This window comes from Saccopteryx bilineata, chromosome 3 (genome assembly GCF_036850765.1).
Source record: "Saccopteryx bilineata isolate mSacBil1 chromosome 3, mSacBil1_pri_phased_curated, whole genome shotgun sequence".
NCBI classification, from domain to species: Eukaryota; Metazoa; Chordata; class Mammalia; order Chiroptera; family Emballonuridae; genus Saccopteryx; species Saccopteryx bilineata.
In genome coordinates this window covers 209193842-209214302 of record NC_089492.1, presented here as the reverse complement: position 1 = coordinate 209214302, position 20461 = coordinate 209193842, and the positions used below count along the sequence as shown (strand labels likewise).

The 20461-nt window shown below is 41.4% G+C and overlaps 1 protein-coding gene across 1 annotated transcript in view; it reads right to left on the bottom strand.

The window, feature by feature from the left end:
• Positions 1-19246, bottom strand: part of ABCD3 (ATP binding cassette subfamily D member 3) — a 98419-nt gene extending 79173 nt beyond the window's left edge. Inside the window, exon 1 of the mRNA XM_066268714.1 lies at positions 19039-19246. Coding sequence (XP_066124811.1) covers positions 19039-19148 — 110 coding nt within the window. The 5' untranslated portion in view covers positions 19149-19246. The remainder of the gene's footprint in view (positions 1-19038) is intronic.
• Positions 19247-20461: the final 1215 nt, after the last annotated feature.

Here is a 20461-nt window from a genome sequence, read left to right as displayed (position 1 = left end):
CCACCAGGGGCGATGCTCTGCCCACCAGGGGGCGATGCTCTGCCCATCCTGGGCATCGCCATATTGCGACCAGAGCCACTCTAGCGCCTGAGGCAGAGGCCACAGAGCCATCCCCAGCGCCCGGGCCATCTTTGCTCCAATGGAGCCTTGGCTGCGGGAGGGGAAGAGAGAGACAGAGAGGAAAGCGCGGCGGAGGGGTGGAGAAGCAAATGGGCGCTTCTCCTGTGTGCCCTGGCCGGGAATCAAACCCGGGTCCTCCGCACACTAGGCCGACGCTCTACAAAATGTGTATTCTTGCAAATAATCTTGCAACATTATTTTACACCACTAAATTAATCAAAAAATTAAAACATCCCTAATGATAATTAGAAAATTAAATTAGCATTCATTCATAGCATTCTAAGGCACAACTCTTTTTTTTTTTTATAAATAAATTTTTATTTTAATGGGGTGACATCAATAAATCAGGGTACATACATTCAAAGAAAACATTTCCAGGTTATCTTGTCATTTAGTTATGTTGCATACCCATCACCCGAAGAGAGATCGTCCTCCGCCACCCTCCATCCAGTTCTCTCTGTACCCCTCCCCCTCTCCCTCTCCCTCCTTCCCTCCCCCCACCCCCCATAGCCACCACACTCCTGTTCATGCCTCTTAGTCTCGCTTTTATGTCCCTCCAATGTATGGAATCCTGCAGTTCCTGTTTTTTTCTGATTCGCTTATTTCACCCTGCACAATGCTACCAAGACTCCACCATTCCGCTATAAGTGATCCGATGTCACCATTTCTCCTAGCTGAATAATATACCATGGTGTATATGTGCCCCATCTTCTTCATCCAGTCCTCTATTTTTTTTACGGTGATTAAAAGCCTTTAAGCAAACTCTTGGCCAATACAGCAAGAATCCATAAATGAGTAGTGTCCTTAACATGTTCCCCAAGTCCAAGTTGGCCCCATCACCATGTCTAAGGCACAACTCTTGAAAAGTAATATGTGTAATTTGTATAGCTCAGAATGTTCACACACTTTCCACAAACACTAAGGGCAGTTCATAACCTTCCATTCATTAATACTATTTCTGGCAATTTATTCCAAGGAAGTAATTCAGCAGAGACAGAAATGTTCATTTGCAAAAATATATAGTATTAGCTATAAAAATTACAGAAGAAATCTAGATGCTCAACACTTAAGGGTAAAATAAATTATGATATAGTCGCACAAAGGAGTAGTTAAGTATTTCGTTAAAAGTATACTTCTGGGCCCTGGCCAGCTTGCTCAGTGAATAGAGCATATGGACATCCCAGGTTCGATTCCCGGGCAGGGTAAGAAAAGCCCCCTGCCCCTGGCCTTGAACCACTAAGCTTCGAGGACATTTTATGTTTTAGGCCAAGCATTTAGAGAGATTTTATAAAGGACACCTTTGTAATTGTATGACTTGTACTGTTACTGTAATGTACTTCATTTCCTGCATTGGAATGCCTGTGGTATAGATAGTAAAGCTAGCAGAAGGGGTAGAATGTTGGCCAAATAATTTTGTAAATATGATTTTATACTTGTGTGTAATTTACAATGAGGGCTAGGCAACACCAGCTAAAAATGGTCAGTGAAGTTACAGATTGCCTTCCTGCTTGGAAAGGGCTATTATTTTGCTAATGAGGTTTTTGTACAAGAAAGTTTGAAAGAAAGAAGGAAGGAGAAATCAGACTCCTCCCTCTTATTCACTGAGGAAGAAGAGAAGCAATGAGGAATGCAGGGGGAAAAAATCTAAATAGCCCCTTCCTCTCCCCTTTTCTTAAAGTTTTAAGACCTTCATAGTTGATTTCCAACGCTTATTCTCTGACACACTTAAACCTCCTCCCATCCTGAATTCGTGTGATTGATGCGTATACCCCTAGATAAAAGTATCACGAGCCCCTTGCATGTGAACTTGTGTTCTATAAAGGTAAGGTGACCACCCTCCTTTAGGGAGGACAGTCCTTCTTTTGTAAGTTCCGTCCTCCCTCGAAAAGAGTCCTCCTACATGTCCTCCTTTTTGATATTGGACGACTAATCTGTAAATGTCCGTATTTGATCGATGCAGAGTCGATCCATTGAGTGTGATGTGACGTATTCGTACCTAAATGAGTACTTTTTTCTTATAACTATTATTAAAAATTAATAAGCATGTAAGCATAATTACAACATAAAATGTTATAAATATTTTTACTATGCATTTATCATATTATAGTGTATCATTGTTGGGGACCGAAAAATAAACACGGTATTTTGCAGTTTGGATATCTAGGGGACAAAAGTGGTGGGCCCAACCCCCCACCTCGCCTGCCTAATTAAGTTAACAAAGGGCTGGGCTTCCCTGCTCATCCCACCCATGTTCCTCAGAAGGTTTGGAAGCATGTTTTTTCTTGGTATAGTTAGATTGACTAGTATGGTGGGGATTGTCTTTGAGTTGCCTTGGACACTTAACTGAATTGCTAATGGCCCACATTATCGGGAATAAAGATGAATGTCTTTCTGGGGGCAGCCATGTTCTGTGGCAGAACAGCAGTAACTGCTGCCAGGCCATGGCATCCTCCGAACCCATGCTGTATGTATATATCTTTAAGTCTCTGTCTATCTTTAATTGAATTTCATACCTTTTCTCACTCGGGACCCTGGAATACACTCCTTGCAGCTGGCCCGCGACAGTCGGAGTGTAACATGGGAGCATCAAGAAAGGGAAAAAAGAGAATGTAATGAAAACCCCCAGAGGTGTGTGTGCAAAATAAGTGAAACTTTTAAGTAGAGTTTGGGGGGAAAGTATAATAATAAAGTAATTTGGGAGTAAAATAACTATGGGAGTGCTGGGATCTTTTTGTAGAACTTTTTGTAGAAATGTTTCCATATGAAGACGAATCTCTGTCTGAAGTGTATCAGGGTGAGCCGGAAACGGAGGGATGTGAATGTGAGAACAACTTGGCGTCCAAGGATGACTCGGGGGATAAAAATTTTGCAGCTATGGCTGCCATGACCGCAGGGCTTCCACCACTCTTGGCTCCTTACGTTCAACCCTCTGCTACTCCGTTCCCTTATCAGGCTGATTCCAGAATTTATAGCTCAAACTCTGGGAAATCCCCATTCCAACAATCGTTAGACCAGGCTCGAAATATAGGGGAAACAATAAATGGCTTTTCCTGTTGTAGAAAGACAAGACAATAAAGGGAATGTAGTGCAAGAGCATGAACCTCTACCTTTTAAAACTCTGGTAGAACTTAAACTTGCTTGTGCTCAGTATGGGCCCTTTTACACTTGGTTTATTAGATACTATTAGTGCAAAGGCTCTTTCGCCAAATGACTGAAAGGCGACTGCTTGTGCCTGTCTCTCTAGGGGTGATTATTTGCTGTGGAAGTCAGACATTTATGAAAAGGCTGTTGAGCAGGATGAGAAAAATCAGCAAGAGGAGGTTGCTGTTACTGCAAATATGTTAACTGAAGAAGGACAATATGCCCCTATGGCAACTCAATTAGAGTATCAACTAATTACTTCTGGAATGATTAATCAGACAGCCACACAGGCATGGAAATGCCTGCCTACTACAGGGGCCAAAACGGAATAATTTAGTAAAATTAGACAAGGTGCAGACGAGCAATTTCAAGAATTTGTTTCACGGCTCATTTAAGCAGTCGAAAGAATAGTAGAGGATAAAAAGGTAGGAAAGATTTTAGTAAAGCAGTTAGCGTATGACAATGCTAATTAGGCTTCTCAGGCTACACTTCAGCCTCACCACAAGAAGAGAGATATAAAGGACTATATCAGAATATGCGCCAATGTTGGGCCTTCATACATGCAAGGTCTTGCTTTTGCCACAGGCTTTAAGGCCAAGATTCCAGAGTATTTTGATAAAAGGCAAAACATACAAAAAAAGAAAGGTCAGGAAAGTACTGCTGCTCATGGACCTTGTTTCCAATGCGGGGGGTTTGGGTTATTTTGCTAAAAGCGACTGGGGTTGAAATGGAAGGATTTTGGCTACCAGTAACAGCAGCTATTAGAATTTAAGAATAATTAGAAGACTCAGATGCTTTTTAAAATTCTATTATTATCTGATTTTCTTTAAAGTTTTAGCTACAATCCTCTAAACTTCACTTTGTTTTATCCTATTCCATGAGTAAATAGAAGACTTAAGAGCTTGAGAAAATTACAGCTTTTTCCCGTTATTCTCTCACTTTCTCTAAACTGTTTCTTTCCTATTCCATGCCTGGAAGGAGAGGGCAAAGGGAACGCCTTTTTGGGTATAGCTAAACAGAATTTCATGAGACCGCCTTGAGATTTTTCGAGAGAGAATTGTTTGGTTTTATCCTTCTTAGGCTCCCTCTTAAAAAAAATAATCCTAAGTAAAATCAAGCAGGCAGCTTTCTAATATAATTGTACTCTGATTTGTCTGATTCTTGTTTGTGAAGTCTTTGTTTAATATGTCTAAGTGTGTTTGATTTTTTAAGGCCTGAATTAAGTTCCTGCATGCAAAAACTGAAAATGCCAGTTCTAATATTGAAAAAATAAAATGGTTTTATCCCTAAAGATTTTTTTTTATTTTAATTGGAACTTGAACAGAGCGCTCATTTAAATTTAAATAGAATGAAATATGGAGGATACCAAGATGGCAGCGGAGCAGCAGTTCCACAGACTCCCAGCTCACACCACCAAACGATTACAAATTAATTTAGGAACAATCAGTGTGAAAAACCAATTTGGACTATAAGAACAGGTCTCAAAAACCAAGAAGCAAAGAAGAAGACACAGCAAACCTGGTAGGGAGTGTGGGGCATGGTGGGAGCTCCCCAGCTTAAAAGGGGGGAGTGGGCGAGGCTGAGACCCAGAAGGGCTCTCATTACAAGGAGAAGAGCAGAAAATATTGCTTACAGCCACTTGCCTGGGGACCTGGGAACGAGGTGTGCTGAGAGGGCTGGCTTGTCTTCCAAAAGGAAAATGGGGAGAGAGAGACAGAAGGTCAGGGGCAGAGGAATGCAAGGGATAACCTGAGAAGCTGACTCATCCAGTGCGGAGGCAGCCATGGTTGAGGGAAGGGTTGGATCCCTCCACCCAGCACAAGTCTAGAGTGGTTCAGGTGACCCACCTCCAGAAAGCTCTCCAGCTCCAATCAGTGCAACAAGACACAACTGAAAACAGGAAGTGGGCAGGAGGGGCAGTAACTCAGGTCTCCATGGAGATTTGAGATACACCTCCACCAACTAAAACAGAGAAAACACCCTGCCCCCTGAGAGAAGCTGGTAGATCAAGCCTTCAGAGTCTCAGGTTACACACACTGCATTCCTGGATACAGTCTCAAATAAGCCCCCTGCTGAAATCAGTAAACAAGATTACCAGGGAGTGAAGAAAACTGAGAACAAATAAACAAATCAAGACTTCAAAGCAGCTCTACTAGGTAAGGAGATCAGAACTGGAAGAAGCCTACAAGTCATAGAGCAGGGGTCCCCAAACTACGGCCAGCGGGCCACATGCGGCCCTGAGGCCATTTATCCGGCCCTCGCAGCACTTCCGGAAGGGGCACCTCTTTCATTGGTGGTCAGTGAAAGGAGCATAGTTCCCATTGAAATACTGGTCAGTTTGTTGATTTAAATTTACTTGTTCTTTATTTTAAATATTGTATTTGTTCCCGTTTTGGTTTTTTACTTTAAAATAAGATATGTGCAGTGTGCATGGGGATTTGTTCATAGTTTTTTTTATAATCCGGCCCTCCAACGGTCTGAGGGACAGTGAACTGGCCCCCTGTGTTAAAAGTTTGGGGACCCCTGTCATAGAGAATAATGGGTAGGCAGAGACCCATAACTCATATGCTTCAACAAGGTAAGTTCTCAGAAAAAGTCCTGGACAAATCGGAAGTAATCAAATTACCAGATGCAGAGTATAAAATAATGATTGTTAGGATGCTTAAGGATCTCAAAGCTACAATGGATGGATGTTGGTCAAATGAGTTTTTAAATATGATATATGTTTGCTAACATAGTTTGCATTGGGTGTGAGGGACAGGCTATAAGCAGGCAGGGTGGTTATAGCCTAAGCCTTAGTTTTAAGACTAAGCTTTTCCCCACACCCTTGACTGATTGCATGATGTGGGGTGGTGCACTCTCATGAGGAATCCCATTATGCCTCAGATAAGTGACTCTATATCAGAGACTTCCTTGTTTGTATATTGGATTAAAGGTTTTGATTTCTACACTATAAAGTGGGGCAGACAGGAAGCTTGCTCTCTCTGTTCCTGAGATTACCATTAGAGGAGAAAGCAGAGAAAGGAGAGCAGAAAAAGGCCATGTGGAGGAGAGGAGAGGCAGCCTGTTTGTGCAGAGGGAAGAAGATGGGGGACAGAGGTGAATAAGGCTGGTGAACTAGAAACCTCTGCTTCTACAAAACTCGGATAAGTCAGTAGCTTTCTGAGTGCTGAATGAGTGGGTTTTCGAGCCCAGTGTGTGTTTTTACTTGCCCGCTGGGTGCAAGGTAGGATTAAAGCTAATGGCCCACCAGTTCTTGGCTTCATTGTTTCATTACCATCTGTCTGAATCCAATGCGAACCTGCATGGGCCAGACAGCTGTGATGGTAGCCGTGGCTGCTGGCTTTACAAAGGACACAGAAATCATAAAGAAGAACCAGACAGAAATGACAAGCACAGTATCAGAAATGAAAATTACGCTAGAAGGAATTAAAAGCAGACTGGATGAAGCAGAGGACTGAATTAGCGACTCAGAGCAGTGGTTCCCAACCTTTTTTGCGCCACGGACCAGTTTAATGTCAGAAAATATTTTCACGAACCAGCCTTTAGGGTGGGACGGATAAATGGATCACATGACCGAGACAAGCGTCTAGAGCAGGGGTCCCCAAACTATGGCCCGCGGGCCACATGTGGCCCCCTGAGGCCATTTATCCAGCCCTGCCGCACTTCCGGAAGAGGCACCACCATCTCATTAGCCAAAAGCAGGCCCATAGTTCCCATTGAAATACTGGTCAGTCTGTTGATTTAAATTTACTTGTTCTTTGTTTTAAATATTGTATTTGTTCCTGTTTTGTTTTTTTACTTTAAAATAAGATATGTGCAGTGTGCATAAGGATTTTTTCAGTTTTTTTTATAGTCTGGCCCTCCAACGGTCTGAGGGACAGTGAACTGGCCCCCTGTGTAAAAAGTTTGGGGACCCCTGGTCTAGAGTGAGTCTTAGACAGATGTAACAGAGGGAATCTGGTCATTTTTTAAAAATAAAACATCGTTCAGACTTAAATATAAATAAAACGAAAATACTGTAAGTTATTTATTCTTTCTCTGTGGACGAGTACCGGTCCATGGCCCAGGGGTTGGGGACCACTGACTTAGAGGACAAGATAAGTGAAAACACAGAAGCAGAAAAGCAAAAAGAAAAGAGGTTCAAAAAGTCCGAGGAAACCCTAAGAGAGCTCTGTGACAATATGAAGAGAAATAATATCACATAATAGGGGTTCCTGAAGGAGAAGAGAAAGAACAAGGACTAGAGAAACTCTTTGAAGAAATTATAGATGAAAATTTCCCTAAATTGATGTAGGAAAGAGTCACACAAGTTCAAGAAGCAAAGACAACCCCATTAAAAAATAACCCAAAGAGACCCACACCAAGATATATCATAATCAAAATACCATAACTAAGAGATAAAGAAAGAATATTAAAAGCTGTAAGAGAAAAACAGTTAATCACCTACAAAGGAACACCCATAAGGATGACATCCGACTTCTCAACAGAAACACTTGAGGCCAGAAGGGATTGGCAAGAAATATTCAAAGTAATGCAGAACATGAACCTACAACCAAGACCTCTTTATCCAGCAAGACTATCGTTTAAAATTGAAGGAGAAATAAAAAGCTTCCCAGACCAAAAAATAAAATAAAAATAAAATGAAAGGAATTCATCACAACCAAACCAATGCTGCAAGTAATGTTAAGAGGCCTGCTGTAGACAGAACAAAGCAAGAAAAATAAATCTAGTAAAAGAGGAATGTAGATTTAAAGAAAAAAATGGCAATAAACAACTACGTATCAATAATAACCTTAAATGTAAATGGATTAAATGCTCCCATCAAAAGACATAGGGTAGCTGAATAGAAAAAGGGCCCGTACATATGCTGTCTACAAGAGACACACCTTAAAACAAAAGATACACATAGACTGAAAGTCAAAGGATGGAAAAAAATAATTCATGCAAACGGAAATGGAAAAAAAAAGCTGGGGTAGCAATAGTTTTATCTAACAAAATAGACTTTAAAACAAAGACTATAGTAAGGGATAAAGAAGGTCACTACATAATGATAAAGGGAGCAATCCAACAGGAAGAGATAATCACTATAAATATCTATGCACCTAATATAGAAGCACCTAAATATATATATAAAGCAGATTTTGATGGACACAAAGGGAGAGATCAACAGCAATACTATAATAGTAGGGGATTTCAATACCCCACTAACAACAATGGATAGATCCTCAAGAAAGAAAATTAACAAAGAAACAGCAGAATTAAGGGACACACTATATCAACTGGATTTAATAGATATCTTCAGAACCTTTCACCCTAAAGCAGAAGAATATACATTCTTTTCATGCGCATGGTATATTCTCTAGGATAGACCACATATTAGGGCATAAAACGAGTCTCAACAAATTTAAGAAGATTGAAACCATATCAAGCATCTTCTCTTACCACAATGGCGTGAAACTAGAAATCAACTACAATAGAAAAACTGAAAAACACTCACTTAAAAACTAAACAGCATGTTATTAAACAATAAGTGGGTCAACAATGAGATAAAGGAATAAAAAATTTCCTTGAAACAAATGAAAATGAGTATATAACAACTCAAAATCTGTGGGACATAACAAAGGCAGTCCTGAGAAGGAAGTTCATAGCATTACAGGCATATCTTAAGCTAGAAAAAGTTCAAATAAATAACTTAATCCTGCAATAAAAGAACTAGACAAAGAATAGCAAGTAAAGCCCAGAAGTAGAAGGCCTGACCAGGCAGTGGCGCAGTGGATAGAGCATCGGACTGGGATGCAGAGGACCCAGGTTCGAGACCCTGAGGTCACCAGCTTGAGCACAGGTTCATCTGGTTTGAGCAAAAGCTCACCAGCTTCAACCCAAGGTCGCTGGCTCAAGCAAGGGGTTACTCAGACTGCTGAAGACCCGTGGTCAAGGCACATATGAGAAAGCAATCAATAAACAACTAAGGTGTTGCAACATGCAATGAAAAACTAATGATTGATGCTTTTCATCTCTCCATTCCTGTCTGTCTGTCCCTGTCTATCCCTCTCTCTGACTCTCTCTCTGTCAAAAAAAAAAAAAAAAAGTAGAAGGAAGGAAATAAAGATCAGAGTGGAAATAAATGACATAGAGACTAAAAAAACAATACAGAGGATCAATGAAACCAAGAGCTGGTTCTCTGAAAAAATAAACAAGATCGATGAACCCTTAGCCAGACTCATAAGGAAAAAAGAGAAAGGACTCAAAATTAGAAATGAGGGTGGAGAAGTAACAACGGACACAGCAGAAATACAAAGGATTGTAAGAAAATACTATGAAGAACTGTATGCCAAAAAATTAAGACAACCTAGGTGAAATGGACAAATTCCTTGAAAAATATCTTTCAAAAATCAATCTGGAAGAATCAGAAAACCTAAATAGACCGATTACAACCAATGAGATCGAAACAGTTATCAAAAAACTCCCAACAAATAAATAGAATGAAATGTGGATCCTAAAGACTTGCTAATTTGGCCAAGCTGCTCCAGGCTACTGCTGCTGCAAAGCTTGAAGCAGGTTGGATTTGCCTAACAAAGATGTAGATTTTTTTTTGCTATAGGAAAATAATGAAAGTCATACTGAAATTTTCCAGCCTAATGTACTCTTTTAATTGCCTGTTAATTAATGGGGTAGAAATGTTTTGATAAGTATGGGAATGTTACTTGAAAATTCAGCTACTATATTTTATTAGAAGTGAACATAAAGAAAATTATTTCTTACAATCTTTCAAGTCAAGGTATTATAAAGTGTACCCAACAAATGCTTAAAGGTCAATTGTAAATTATATATATATATAAAAGGGGAGTCATATCCTGAAATTCCTGCAAATCTTCTTTATCATGCTTTTTACTTTAAAAAAAATTTCTTTTGAATACTGATGTACAGGATTATTCAGCATCGGAGACTCTGGAATCCTACAAGAGACGCCAAACCTCTTTCTCTTGCAAACTTCTACCCTCTTTTATTTGATCCAGCTAATAACGCTGTTTTGTCTTTTTCCAATCAGCTCCAGATATACGGAAAAAGTTTATATAGGTGGGTGAGGACCCTCAAACCCCTCAGCAAGATCTTCTGAGCATGGCTTTTAAGGTCTATAATGACCAAGAGAGGAAGAGAAAAGGCTGACAGACCCCAAAGAGATCAGGCTAAATACCTGCTCTTGGCATAAGCCCTTAAAGGTTCCAAAGCCCCAAAGAGGCCTCATAAGCCTCCATCAGCGCCCTGCTTCAAGAGTGGAAAGTAAGGTCATTGAGCTAAAGCCTGCCTGGCTTCTAGGCCTCTGCCAGGGCCATGCCTTTGCTATGGGAAAAAGGGACACTGGAAGGCAGACTGCCCCCTTGCTCCTCTAAGGGAGGGTTCAGTCTCTTCCAGCCCTACTCCAGCCACCTGTGACCTAACCTTGCCCAGCCTGCTGGAACTTGCCACTGAAGGCTAAAGGTGCCCCAGGGCTGTCGACCCCCATCTCATGTCACTGTGGACGAGTCAAGGGTATTTCTTCCAAGTAACAGGTAAGATGATATCATTTCTTATAGACATGAGGGCCACTTACTATGCCTTGCCTTAATATTCAGGTTTTTATATATTTACTCCTCAAAGATCTCTGTTGTGAGTGTTGATAGTCTTATTTTCCGCTGCTTTGTTTAATATATAGTGTCTCCTTTATTCCTCTTGCCTCTAAGCCCTATGCCTATTTTAGGCTGGGACCTGCTCCTAATTTAGACGAATTTACCTTTGCCACCCAGCATAGTGTATCCCAAGGTTCTCTTCACCACCTCACGGCTGCAAAGCTCCAGAGAAAGGCACCCTGGGTTCACCTCTCCCGTTTAAAGAAAACGGAAGCTCCGTCTCCATACATGCTGCAGACGGCTCTTCCAGGCTACCTGAATCATTGCCAACTAGAAGCAGTGGTCATTGGGATGTGGACTCTAGCTACAAAGTGTGGAAATGTGACCACAACTCCAGTGCCTTGTGGACTTTTCCTGAATGTGTGTGACTTTTGCTCCTTCGGACAATTCTCAAACTGAGTGGGGTTGGGTTGCATTTACAAATAATGTGAACTGGTAATGGTGCCAACATAGACTTGGTGAAATTACATTAACATGTTAAAGACATTTAAGACTGTAAAAATTTTATTTTGGATCCTGCTGTATTAGTTAAGACTTTGCTTAATAATCTAATAGGCTTTAATCACTTCATTGTATTAAGACATTTGTTATGGTATGTTAGCACTGGCTATTTTAATTTTGTTGATTATTTTATATTTTTCCAGTCTGCCTCCAAATTGGAACATGAAAATTCAGATGAGTATGAATCACAGCACATGAACTGAAGTTTAAAAAATACAAAAGGGGGATCTGTTGGGGACTGAAAAATAAACAGGGTATTTTGCAGTTTGGATATCTAGGGGACAAAAGTGGTGGGCCCAACCCCCCAACTCACCTGCCTAATTAAGTTAACAAAGGGCTGTGCTTCCCTGCTCATCCCACCCATGTTCCCCAGAAGGATTGGAAGCATGTTTCTTCTTGGTGTAAAGTTAGATTGACTAGTATGGTGGGAGTTGTCTTTGAGTTGCCTTGAAAACTTAATTAAATTGCTAATGGCCCACGTTATCTGGGAATCAAGACGGATGTCTTTCTGGGGGCAGCCATGTTCTGCGGCAGAACAGCAGTAACTGCTGCCAGGCCATGGCATCCTCCGAACCCATCCTGTATGTATATATCTTTAAGTCTCTATCTATCTTTAATTGAATTTCATACCTTTTCTCACTCGGGACCCTGGAATACACTTGTTGCGGCGGCTGGTCTGTGGCATATCATTGTTGCAATGAATAAAATATTTCTTTTATTTACGATATTGTTTTCTTCAATTTATTTTTGTTGGTTGTTTTTTTTTTTTACAAAGAGTCAGAGAGAGGAATAGACAGACAGTAATGGAGAGAGATGAGAAGCATCAATCATCGGTTTTTCGTTGCGACACCTTAGTTGTTCATTGACTGCTTTCTCACATGTGCCTTGACCATGGCGCTACAGCAGACCGAGTAACCCCTTGCTTGAGCCAGCAATCTTGGGTCCAAGCTAGTGAGCTTTTTGCTCAAACCAGTTGAGCCCGTGCTCAAGCTGGCAACCTCGGGGTCTCGAACCTGGGTCCTCCACATCCCAATCTGACGCTCTATCCACTGCACCACCGCCTGGTCAGGCTTTTGTTCTCCTTTTCATTGTAAAAAAGTTGGTCACCTCAGTAAAGGGTATATAAAATGTAAGAAATATAACTTCAGGAAGCATGTGTCTTTGGAGCCACAAGCCCTGTGTGCTCTGCTGGCTTTTTAATAAATTCTCTTTTATAAAGTTTTCTGAGTATCTATCCTCCGTTGGGTAGCTTTCCTACAACAAGGGCACACAAAAGCCATGACCATCTGCTTCTCTCCCTCTTCCTCTCCCCTTCTTTCTCTCTTCTCATCCCGCAGCTAGTGGCTCGACTTGCTCAATTGAGGATAGTTCCATTGGTTTGAGCATCAGCCCTGGGCACTGAGGATAGCTTGGTTTAAAGCATCAGTCCCAAATAGGGGTTGCCAGGTGGATCCCAGTCAGGCGCATGCAGGAGTCTCTCTATATCCCCTCCACTCACTTAAAATAATAATAATACCATTTTTTGTAAGTTTCTAAGACTTGCTTTACCCATGCATATATAAAAGGGGCCAGCTCCTAAAGAGCTCATAATATACTTAACCCATTTATGCCAGAGGTTGAGATTTTTGAAATTCAGTTCTTCAAAAATTTTCCAAAAATTCACATCACTATTTGACAATCTCCCAGCACACTAGTATCCGCAGCAGTGACTAACACATGATGATAACATGTACCCTCACGAAGCAGATATGTGTGAACAAAGTCAGACCTCAGTGATGAACCTGAGCAGTAAATAGTATATAAATAACTCCCACGTCACTACCGTTCCAATAATGGAATATGAGGCATAAATGGGCTAAGGAGACAACATTTAAGAAAAATATGTTGTGTATGACAACAGTAAGCACAGCCATTAGAAATGAATGTCTCACAGTCAAAAGTCATTTAGCAAACATTTTTTGAGAGCCTACTATATGCCAGTCACAGTTCTACCACTGGAGCTATAACAATGAACAAAACAGACAAAAAATCATGCCCTTGAAACTTACATTGTAGCAGAGACATAAAATAAGTAAGATAAATATAATATGTAAAATAAACAGCACATTTGACAGTGAGAAGTACTAAGGGGAAAGTGAAGCCAGGAAAGTGGGGAGAGAACGTGTGTGGAGGAAGCTATTTTAAACTGAGTCACAATGGACAGTTCACTGCGAGATGTCTAATAAAAGATTGAAAAAGGGAAGGGAGTAAGTAGTGTGGATATCTGAAAAAAGAGAGTTACAGACAGGGAAACAGCAAGTACAAAAGCCCTGAAACAGAATGCCTAACTAATGATGCCACTGTACCCAAAACTGAGAAGTGTGATTAATTAAAGAGCCTGTACCCACTTGTCTCCACCAGCAGACCACACACAGTAACAAAATTCTGAGAACAATGCCTCTGGACCAGACCTGCCATAGTTGGTTTCAGCTGCTTTTTCCTGGCAAATCCTTTAAGGCCTTCTTCACCTATACTTGCTTAAGCATCTCCATTTTTTTTCTGAGGATGCAACTGTGGCCTGGGCCTGCGCCTATGAGACCTAATCTCAGTTCATCCTAAGAATCTCATGCCTGTACTTTGCAAAACATTCAGTGGGACTGTGAAACTGAGAAAAGTGACACCAGCCCCTTTCAGAGCTTGATTTGAAAGGAGCATACCTGAGGGAAAAAAGCATGCAGGATAGATGTAGAGAGGTTAGTGGTGAATGTGCAGGGAGTAGAAGCTACAGATATGAGAACATCCAAGAATACAGAAAAGACCCAGCAACAGGCCACAGGGGTGAGTCTCAAGGAGAAGTAGTCAACAAATTTCCAACAGTGGGCTTGGCCTGTGGTGGCACATGGGATAAAGCGTCAACCTGGAATGCTCAGGTCACCGGCTCAAAACCCTGGGTTTGCCTGGTCAAGACACATTCGACAAGCAATCAATGAACAACTAAAGTGAAGCAACTATGAGTTGATACTTCTCACTCCATCCCCCCCTCTCTCTCCTCTCTCTGTAAGATCAATAAATAACATCTTTAAAAAAAATTTCCAACAGTGGGAATGTCTAAAGAACTTATAAATAAAAGAATGTCTTCATTTTAACCTCTTCACTATAATCCCTGTCACTACTCCCAAATTTTCAATAAAACTTGACTAGAAATCCCTGTTTTGACTGATGCTTTAAAGGAATGAAGGCTGATACCAAAAAGACAGGCTCAAGAGACAAGACATAAGTGGGATCCAAAATAGAGCAGAAGCCAAGAAGTGAAGTGAGGTATGTCTAAGGGAAACATATACTCCCTGAAACTCCTATGAAGTATTTGGGGGAGGAGACTGTGTTCCCATCTACGGACTGGAGCTTTGAAAAGGATGAACAATCACCCCATAAGCTAATGGACTTGGCTATGCACCCTGATTAAGTGACAGCCAGATCACAACCAGTCAAGCAATTAATATATAAAAAACAAGAAAAGAATCTAAATTCATGCTTCCAAAAGCTAAAAAGGCGGTGAACATCATTTCAATCATTGAGAGTTGTTAAATACTTCATGGAAGGGGTGATTCTGACCTAACCCTTAAAGGGTAAGAGTTGAAGAGCAGAGGATACAAAGAGAGATATTCTGGATATGGATAACATCATGAATGAAACTCAAAAGCCAGGAATGAGTGTGGCCTGTTCGGAAACACTGCAGAAACTGGCCTATTTGGAGCAGAGACTACCCGTTGGCAGGCAACAGCATACAAGATTAGCCCAGTAAGGTGATATCGGATGGAGAAAGTTCTGAAATCCAGGATGAGAAATCTGAACTTTGACAAGCATTCATTAGAAAGAAAAGAACTGCTTTGTTCTGTTTTGGGTTTTTGTTTTGTTTTTTAAGAGCATAAAAATATCCTTGTAATGTAGATTGGTCCTCTTCCCTGCCTTCTAAAACTGGTCTACTGATTTCCTACTACCCAGCTCATGTTCCATACCCCCAGGTACACAACTGTCCCTTTTATGAAGATAACGTTTCTACTTATGCTTGTACTGGTCTGACATCTCCAAGGGCCTGTCAAACAATTACCCTTACAAGTTCTTCAACTATCCTGTATCATTTATCCACCCTATAAACACTGACTGTCCATTCCATGACCTATGCAAACTAGGAATTTAAAGATGACTCAGTCTATGCCCTCAGGAAATTCAGAGTCTGATGCAGGCAGAAGCCAAGATAATGAACTAATACAATACAGAGTAGTAACTACTAGAGTATAGGAATGTTTAAAGTATCATGAGCTCAGGACAACATCAGTTTGGAGATCAGGAAAAGATAGAAAATGCCTACGAGAAACTAGACTGAACTAAGTCTTTAAGGAACAGAAGCATCGAAGGGTAGAGAGAAGACCTGGAGATGACAGTGATCAGCATCACATTGCAAAGGCTGGGCAGACTGCTAGATTTCAGTTAAAAAAAAAGATCATATTTGTGTTTCTTAAAATGTAGATGGATTGAAAGGATACTACAAAGCTTTTTTTCTTCCTCTCCTAAAATACAACAAAAATCTGATAAAGGCTGCTATAACATTCATTTTCTCCAGTTATCCATTGCTACCCCTTTCTAGGCTTAGCTAACACCCTTCATACAGCCTTCTCTAAATCTTCTCAAACACATAAATTTTTCCTTTCTCAAAACTTCTAAGAAATATCTGTTTGTTCACTGCATTGTATCATCATCACATACATTTTTACCTAATTTACATTTAAAATTAGGCCCTGGCCAGTTGGCTCAGTGGTAGAGCATCGGCCTGGTGTGCAGGAGTCCCGGGTTCGATTCCCAGCCAGGGCACACAGGAGAGGCACCCATCTGCTTCTCCACCCCTCCCCCTCTCCTTCCTCTCTGTCTCTCTCTTCCCCTCCCACAGCCAGGGCTCCATTGGAGCAAAGTTGGCCCTGGCGCTGAGGATGGCTCTATGGCCTCTGCCTCAGGCGCTAAAATGGCTCTGGTTGCAACGGAGCGACGCCCCAGATGGGCAGAGCATTGCCCCCTGGTGGGCATGCCGGGTGGATCCCGGTCGGGCGCATGCAGGAGTCTGTCTGACTGCCTCCTCGTTTCCAACTTCAGAAAAATACAAAAAAAAAATTATTCTCCCTACCAATATGTAAGCTCCCTGAGAAAAAAAGTCTTATATTTTTTGAATATTTGTGTAATTCACACACACGCCCAGTTTTTTCCTATAGCACCTAGCATAGTAATATTACATTCTGAAACAAATAATGCCTTTGAACGGAATACATGATCTCCTTTATATATCTACTATTCCTCATAAATGAGGAACAAAATAAGATGTATAATTAGGCAAAACTAAGGTGAAAAAGTTAACACAGTGACAGCAGGTAATGAATACAAGGGAACTTTCTAAAAAGATGAAAATGTTCTAATTTATGATAGGTATGCACTTACACTGTTGTATCTATTTATTTAAAATATATCTAAGATTCGTACAGCTCAATATATACAAATTTTACCTAAAAGCCCGTTAAAATAAGGGGTGAGAAGCAAGGAGCTATAGCTGAAACAAGACTTGCAGAATATTGATGGCACTTCTCCAGTAAAGTGTATAGAGGTTCATTATACTATTATCCTGCATCTACTTTTTAAAAAAGTAATGTGTGAAAACTTCCATAATAAAAAGTCATATATATGTACATATATAATTTAACTGGGTGAAAAAAAACTTGCATTAACAAAATTAAAAAGTAACTCAGAACATTCAATTACTTGTTCTCTTTATTATTTAAAATAATGGGACATTGTAATTTTTAAAGTGTTTACTAGTGCCTAGCCCACTCTAAGAAATATCTTCTAAGGCAAACCTACTGTTGATAGCATGGACAAGAAAAAAGTCTGAGAAGTCACAGGTCCTTTAAATAAGCACCAGATAGTAAAATTAATTACCAGATATACCCAAAAAGCCAGTAAAATTTTAAGTTAGAATTTTCTAATCTTCAAACTAGATGCCAATGATAGCAACTGAAAAGATAATTTTAAGATTCTGGAAGTACAACATCTACAAAGACAGGCTCAACACATTCTTAATCATTTTCAAATAATTCAATTATTTTATCTCAGTAATTTAAACTTTAAGCTTATACAGTAGGCTCATAATTTGCATTCTACTCTCTTAAAAGCATTTCTGAAAAAGGGATTTTAGAGCATTTTACATAAACACTTAAAATGATTTAGTAAGACCTGTGATACTGTTTGGCTACTGTTGCTATTATCTCCCAGTAAATTATGTTTAAAAGTTACTCAATAATCTGTGCTGTGGTCTTATAAATCAGTAGCTACCTTAGCTGTGACTTTAAGGGACATGAAGAGTTTCTGGGATGCTGATAATATTCTAAGTGCTTATTTGACAAGTGAGTTCTACTTGTGAAAATTCTTCAAGCTCTACACATATGTGTACTTTTCTGAATGTAATACTCCAATAAAGCAAAGATTTTTTTTTAATCTTAAAAGCCAGAGCTTTAAGGATTGTCCTCAAATCTGCACACCCATACTAAAACACCTATTCTATGCACTAAAGCACTTCTCTGCAAAAATGTAATTCAAAGTTAATTTACAGCACTTAACATTTTCTATTGGCATATGTTCAGACAACAAATAACCTCCACTTGCAACTGGGGTCTCTGAAAGCACACAATTCAATCGAAAAATTTGCTTGTATTTCTCAGAATTAATCCTTTTAAGAGCAAACCGAATAGAAGTGAAAAGATACAGTATTCTTTTGTCCCTCCAAAGATGCAAATCATTTTCAACTTTGTTAAGCGGATTTAGGAAGAAGACCATTGCTTCAGGCTTTATTTAGTAAGTTAAAGAAAATAGAAGGCTAGTAAGAACTTCATGGAAAGGAAAGCTGTCAATGTTTTAGTTCGAAGTGTACTACTAATCATATACTTTAAGCAAACCAGAAACAGAAGGCAACAGTACCTGCCCAGAGAGATGAAGTAAAATGCATGAAAGCAGTATGACAATATGAAATATCCAATGACTGGCAAGAATGTTTGGGAAGTAATTTCATTCATTTGCTGAAAGCAAGTGCCTCCCAGCAAATAAGAAATTAGGGAACCGCACCAAACCTCGTCGGAGTGACTTGGACAACAGGCTCCAGCCTGGCGAGCCCAATCCCCTTCCTCAAACACACAACCACAAAGCAAATCCACCGTGTGGCAGGAGATGATATGGCAAAACTAGAACACACCCAGAAAGTTGGTAACAGAAAGGGGGTTTGGGACAAAGTGGGGACGACAGCATCGGGACAGAGACACAGGTTTGCCAGCGGGTGCAGAAGAAGCAGATACACCCCTGGGCGCAGAGCAAAGGCCGGTCAGGCGGGCGGGGGCGCAGGCAGCACGGCGGACGCGGGCGCCGCAGGCACACCCGGACACCCTGACATTGGAGCCTGGCAGCAGCCGCGGCCCGCGTTCTCCCAGTTTGACCCCGCGGGGCAAAGGGACCGGTCCGCCTGCCGCGGGGCGGGGAAGAGAGCGCGCGGAGCGCCGGCTCGGGCCCGGGAAAGCGGCGCGACCACGGGCCTTCTTACCCGTGCAGGCCGAGGGCGCGGCGCCGCTTGTGGAGCAGGCAGAGCAGCAGGAACGCGGCCCCAGCCAGCGAGGAGTTTCGCGCCGTCAAGTACTTGCTGAAGGCCGCCATGGCTCCGCTTGAGCGAGCGAGGGAGCCGGGGAAAGAGACGCAGCGGTGATTGCCTTAGTGCAGGAAGCGCGGGGGAGACTGGGAGGGGAGGAGCGCACCAAGGGGGCGGGGCCAGGCACGCGGGACCGCCCCCTGACGCGCGCCGCCGTGCTGCCCGCGCGCCGAAGCCCACCACGGACTTTGGCTCGGCGGGAGTGCGAGCAGGCACTCGGAGGCTGTAACTGTGCTGGGCGCTGTCTGCGCACGCGCAGACCCCCGCAGAGTTGCCAGGACTTCAGGCGCGGAGAAACCCGGAGAGTGTGACTCTGTGCCTCTTTACTCCTGCGAGGCCTGTCGCTGCGGGCGCCTCGCCCCTACTTACTCCTGCGTCCGCGCTCACACGCACAGGCTTTCACAAGAACTGGAAAAGCGGGCAAGGCCTGCACCGGGAATTTCGTGGGACTTGCCACTCCACTGCCAGCCATGGGCCGTTACCACCCTCTTAAAGGAGCCCTGGAAGAAGGGAATTGGCCCCATCACAGAACATGTGCATAATCTGAGGGCTCGGTAATCATTTAGACGAAAACAACAGTCGGGAACCCCGAAGACGTGTAGGGAGATATGGGAAGAATGTCTACAAATCTAAAACCTTTTTCCAAGCCAGTGTTTTCCAAACCATGAGTTATAATTTCCAGATGACTGTGAAATCAGCTTGATAGAATAAGACCACCTTTTCTTTTTTCTTTTTCTTTCTTTTTTTCGTTTAGTTTTAGTTTTGTTTTTAATGCTTTCAGGAAGAATAGAATACAATATAAAATCCCGGAATGCATCACGTTTAAAGGGGTTGTTTCGAAATTTTTATTCCAGTCTGTAGCTCTGTGCCCCGTATAGTGATATAAGATGCATTTCTTTATGTTAATCTGATCAAAAAGTTGGAGAAACACTTCTGTATAGAGTAATTCAGAAATAACAATCGTGCATTGTGTTAAAGCTGGCCTTACTCCCAGGATCTGAAGAGCATTACAGATTACAGCATTCTTCTACTCTCTTGCCCTAATGATGCAGAAATGATTATTCCTAGCATTTAGACTGGCATAGTACAGTAAATTAGTAAGTTCCTATCTTCCGATGAGCGAACTGGAGAAATTCAGTCAGAAAATGAGTACCTAAAATTTTGCATAATATACACACATATGAAAGTAGCCTTAAGTGTTAAAGTTGACCTCATTAAAATAGCCCACAAAACAGTGATTTCAGTATAAATTGGCAGTTGCCTAATACAGATGACAAGAATCCAAGGACCAGATGTGGTAATGTGTGTGTGTGTGTGTGTG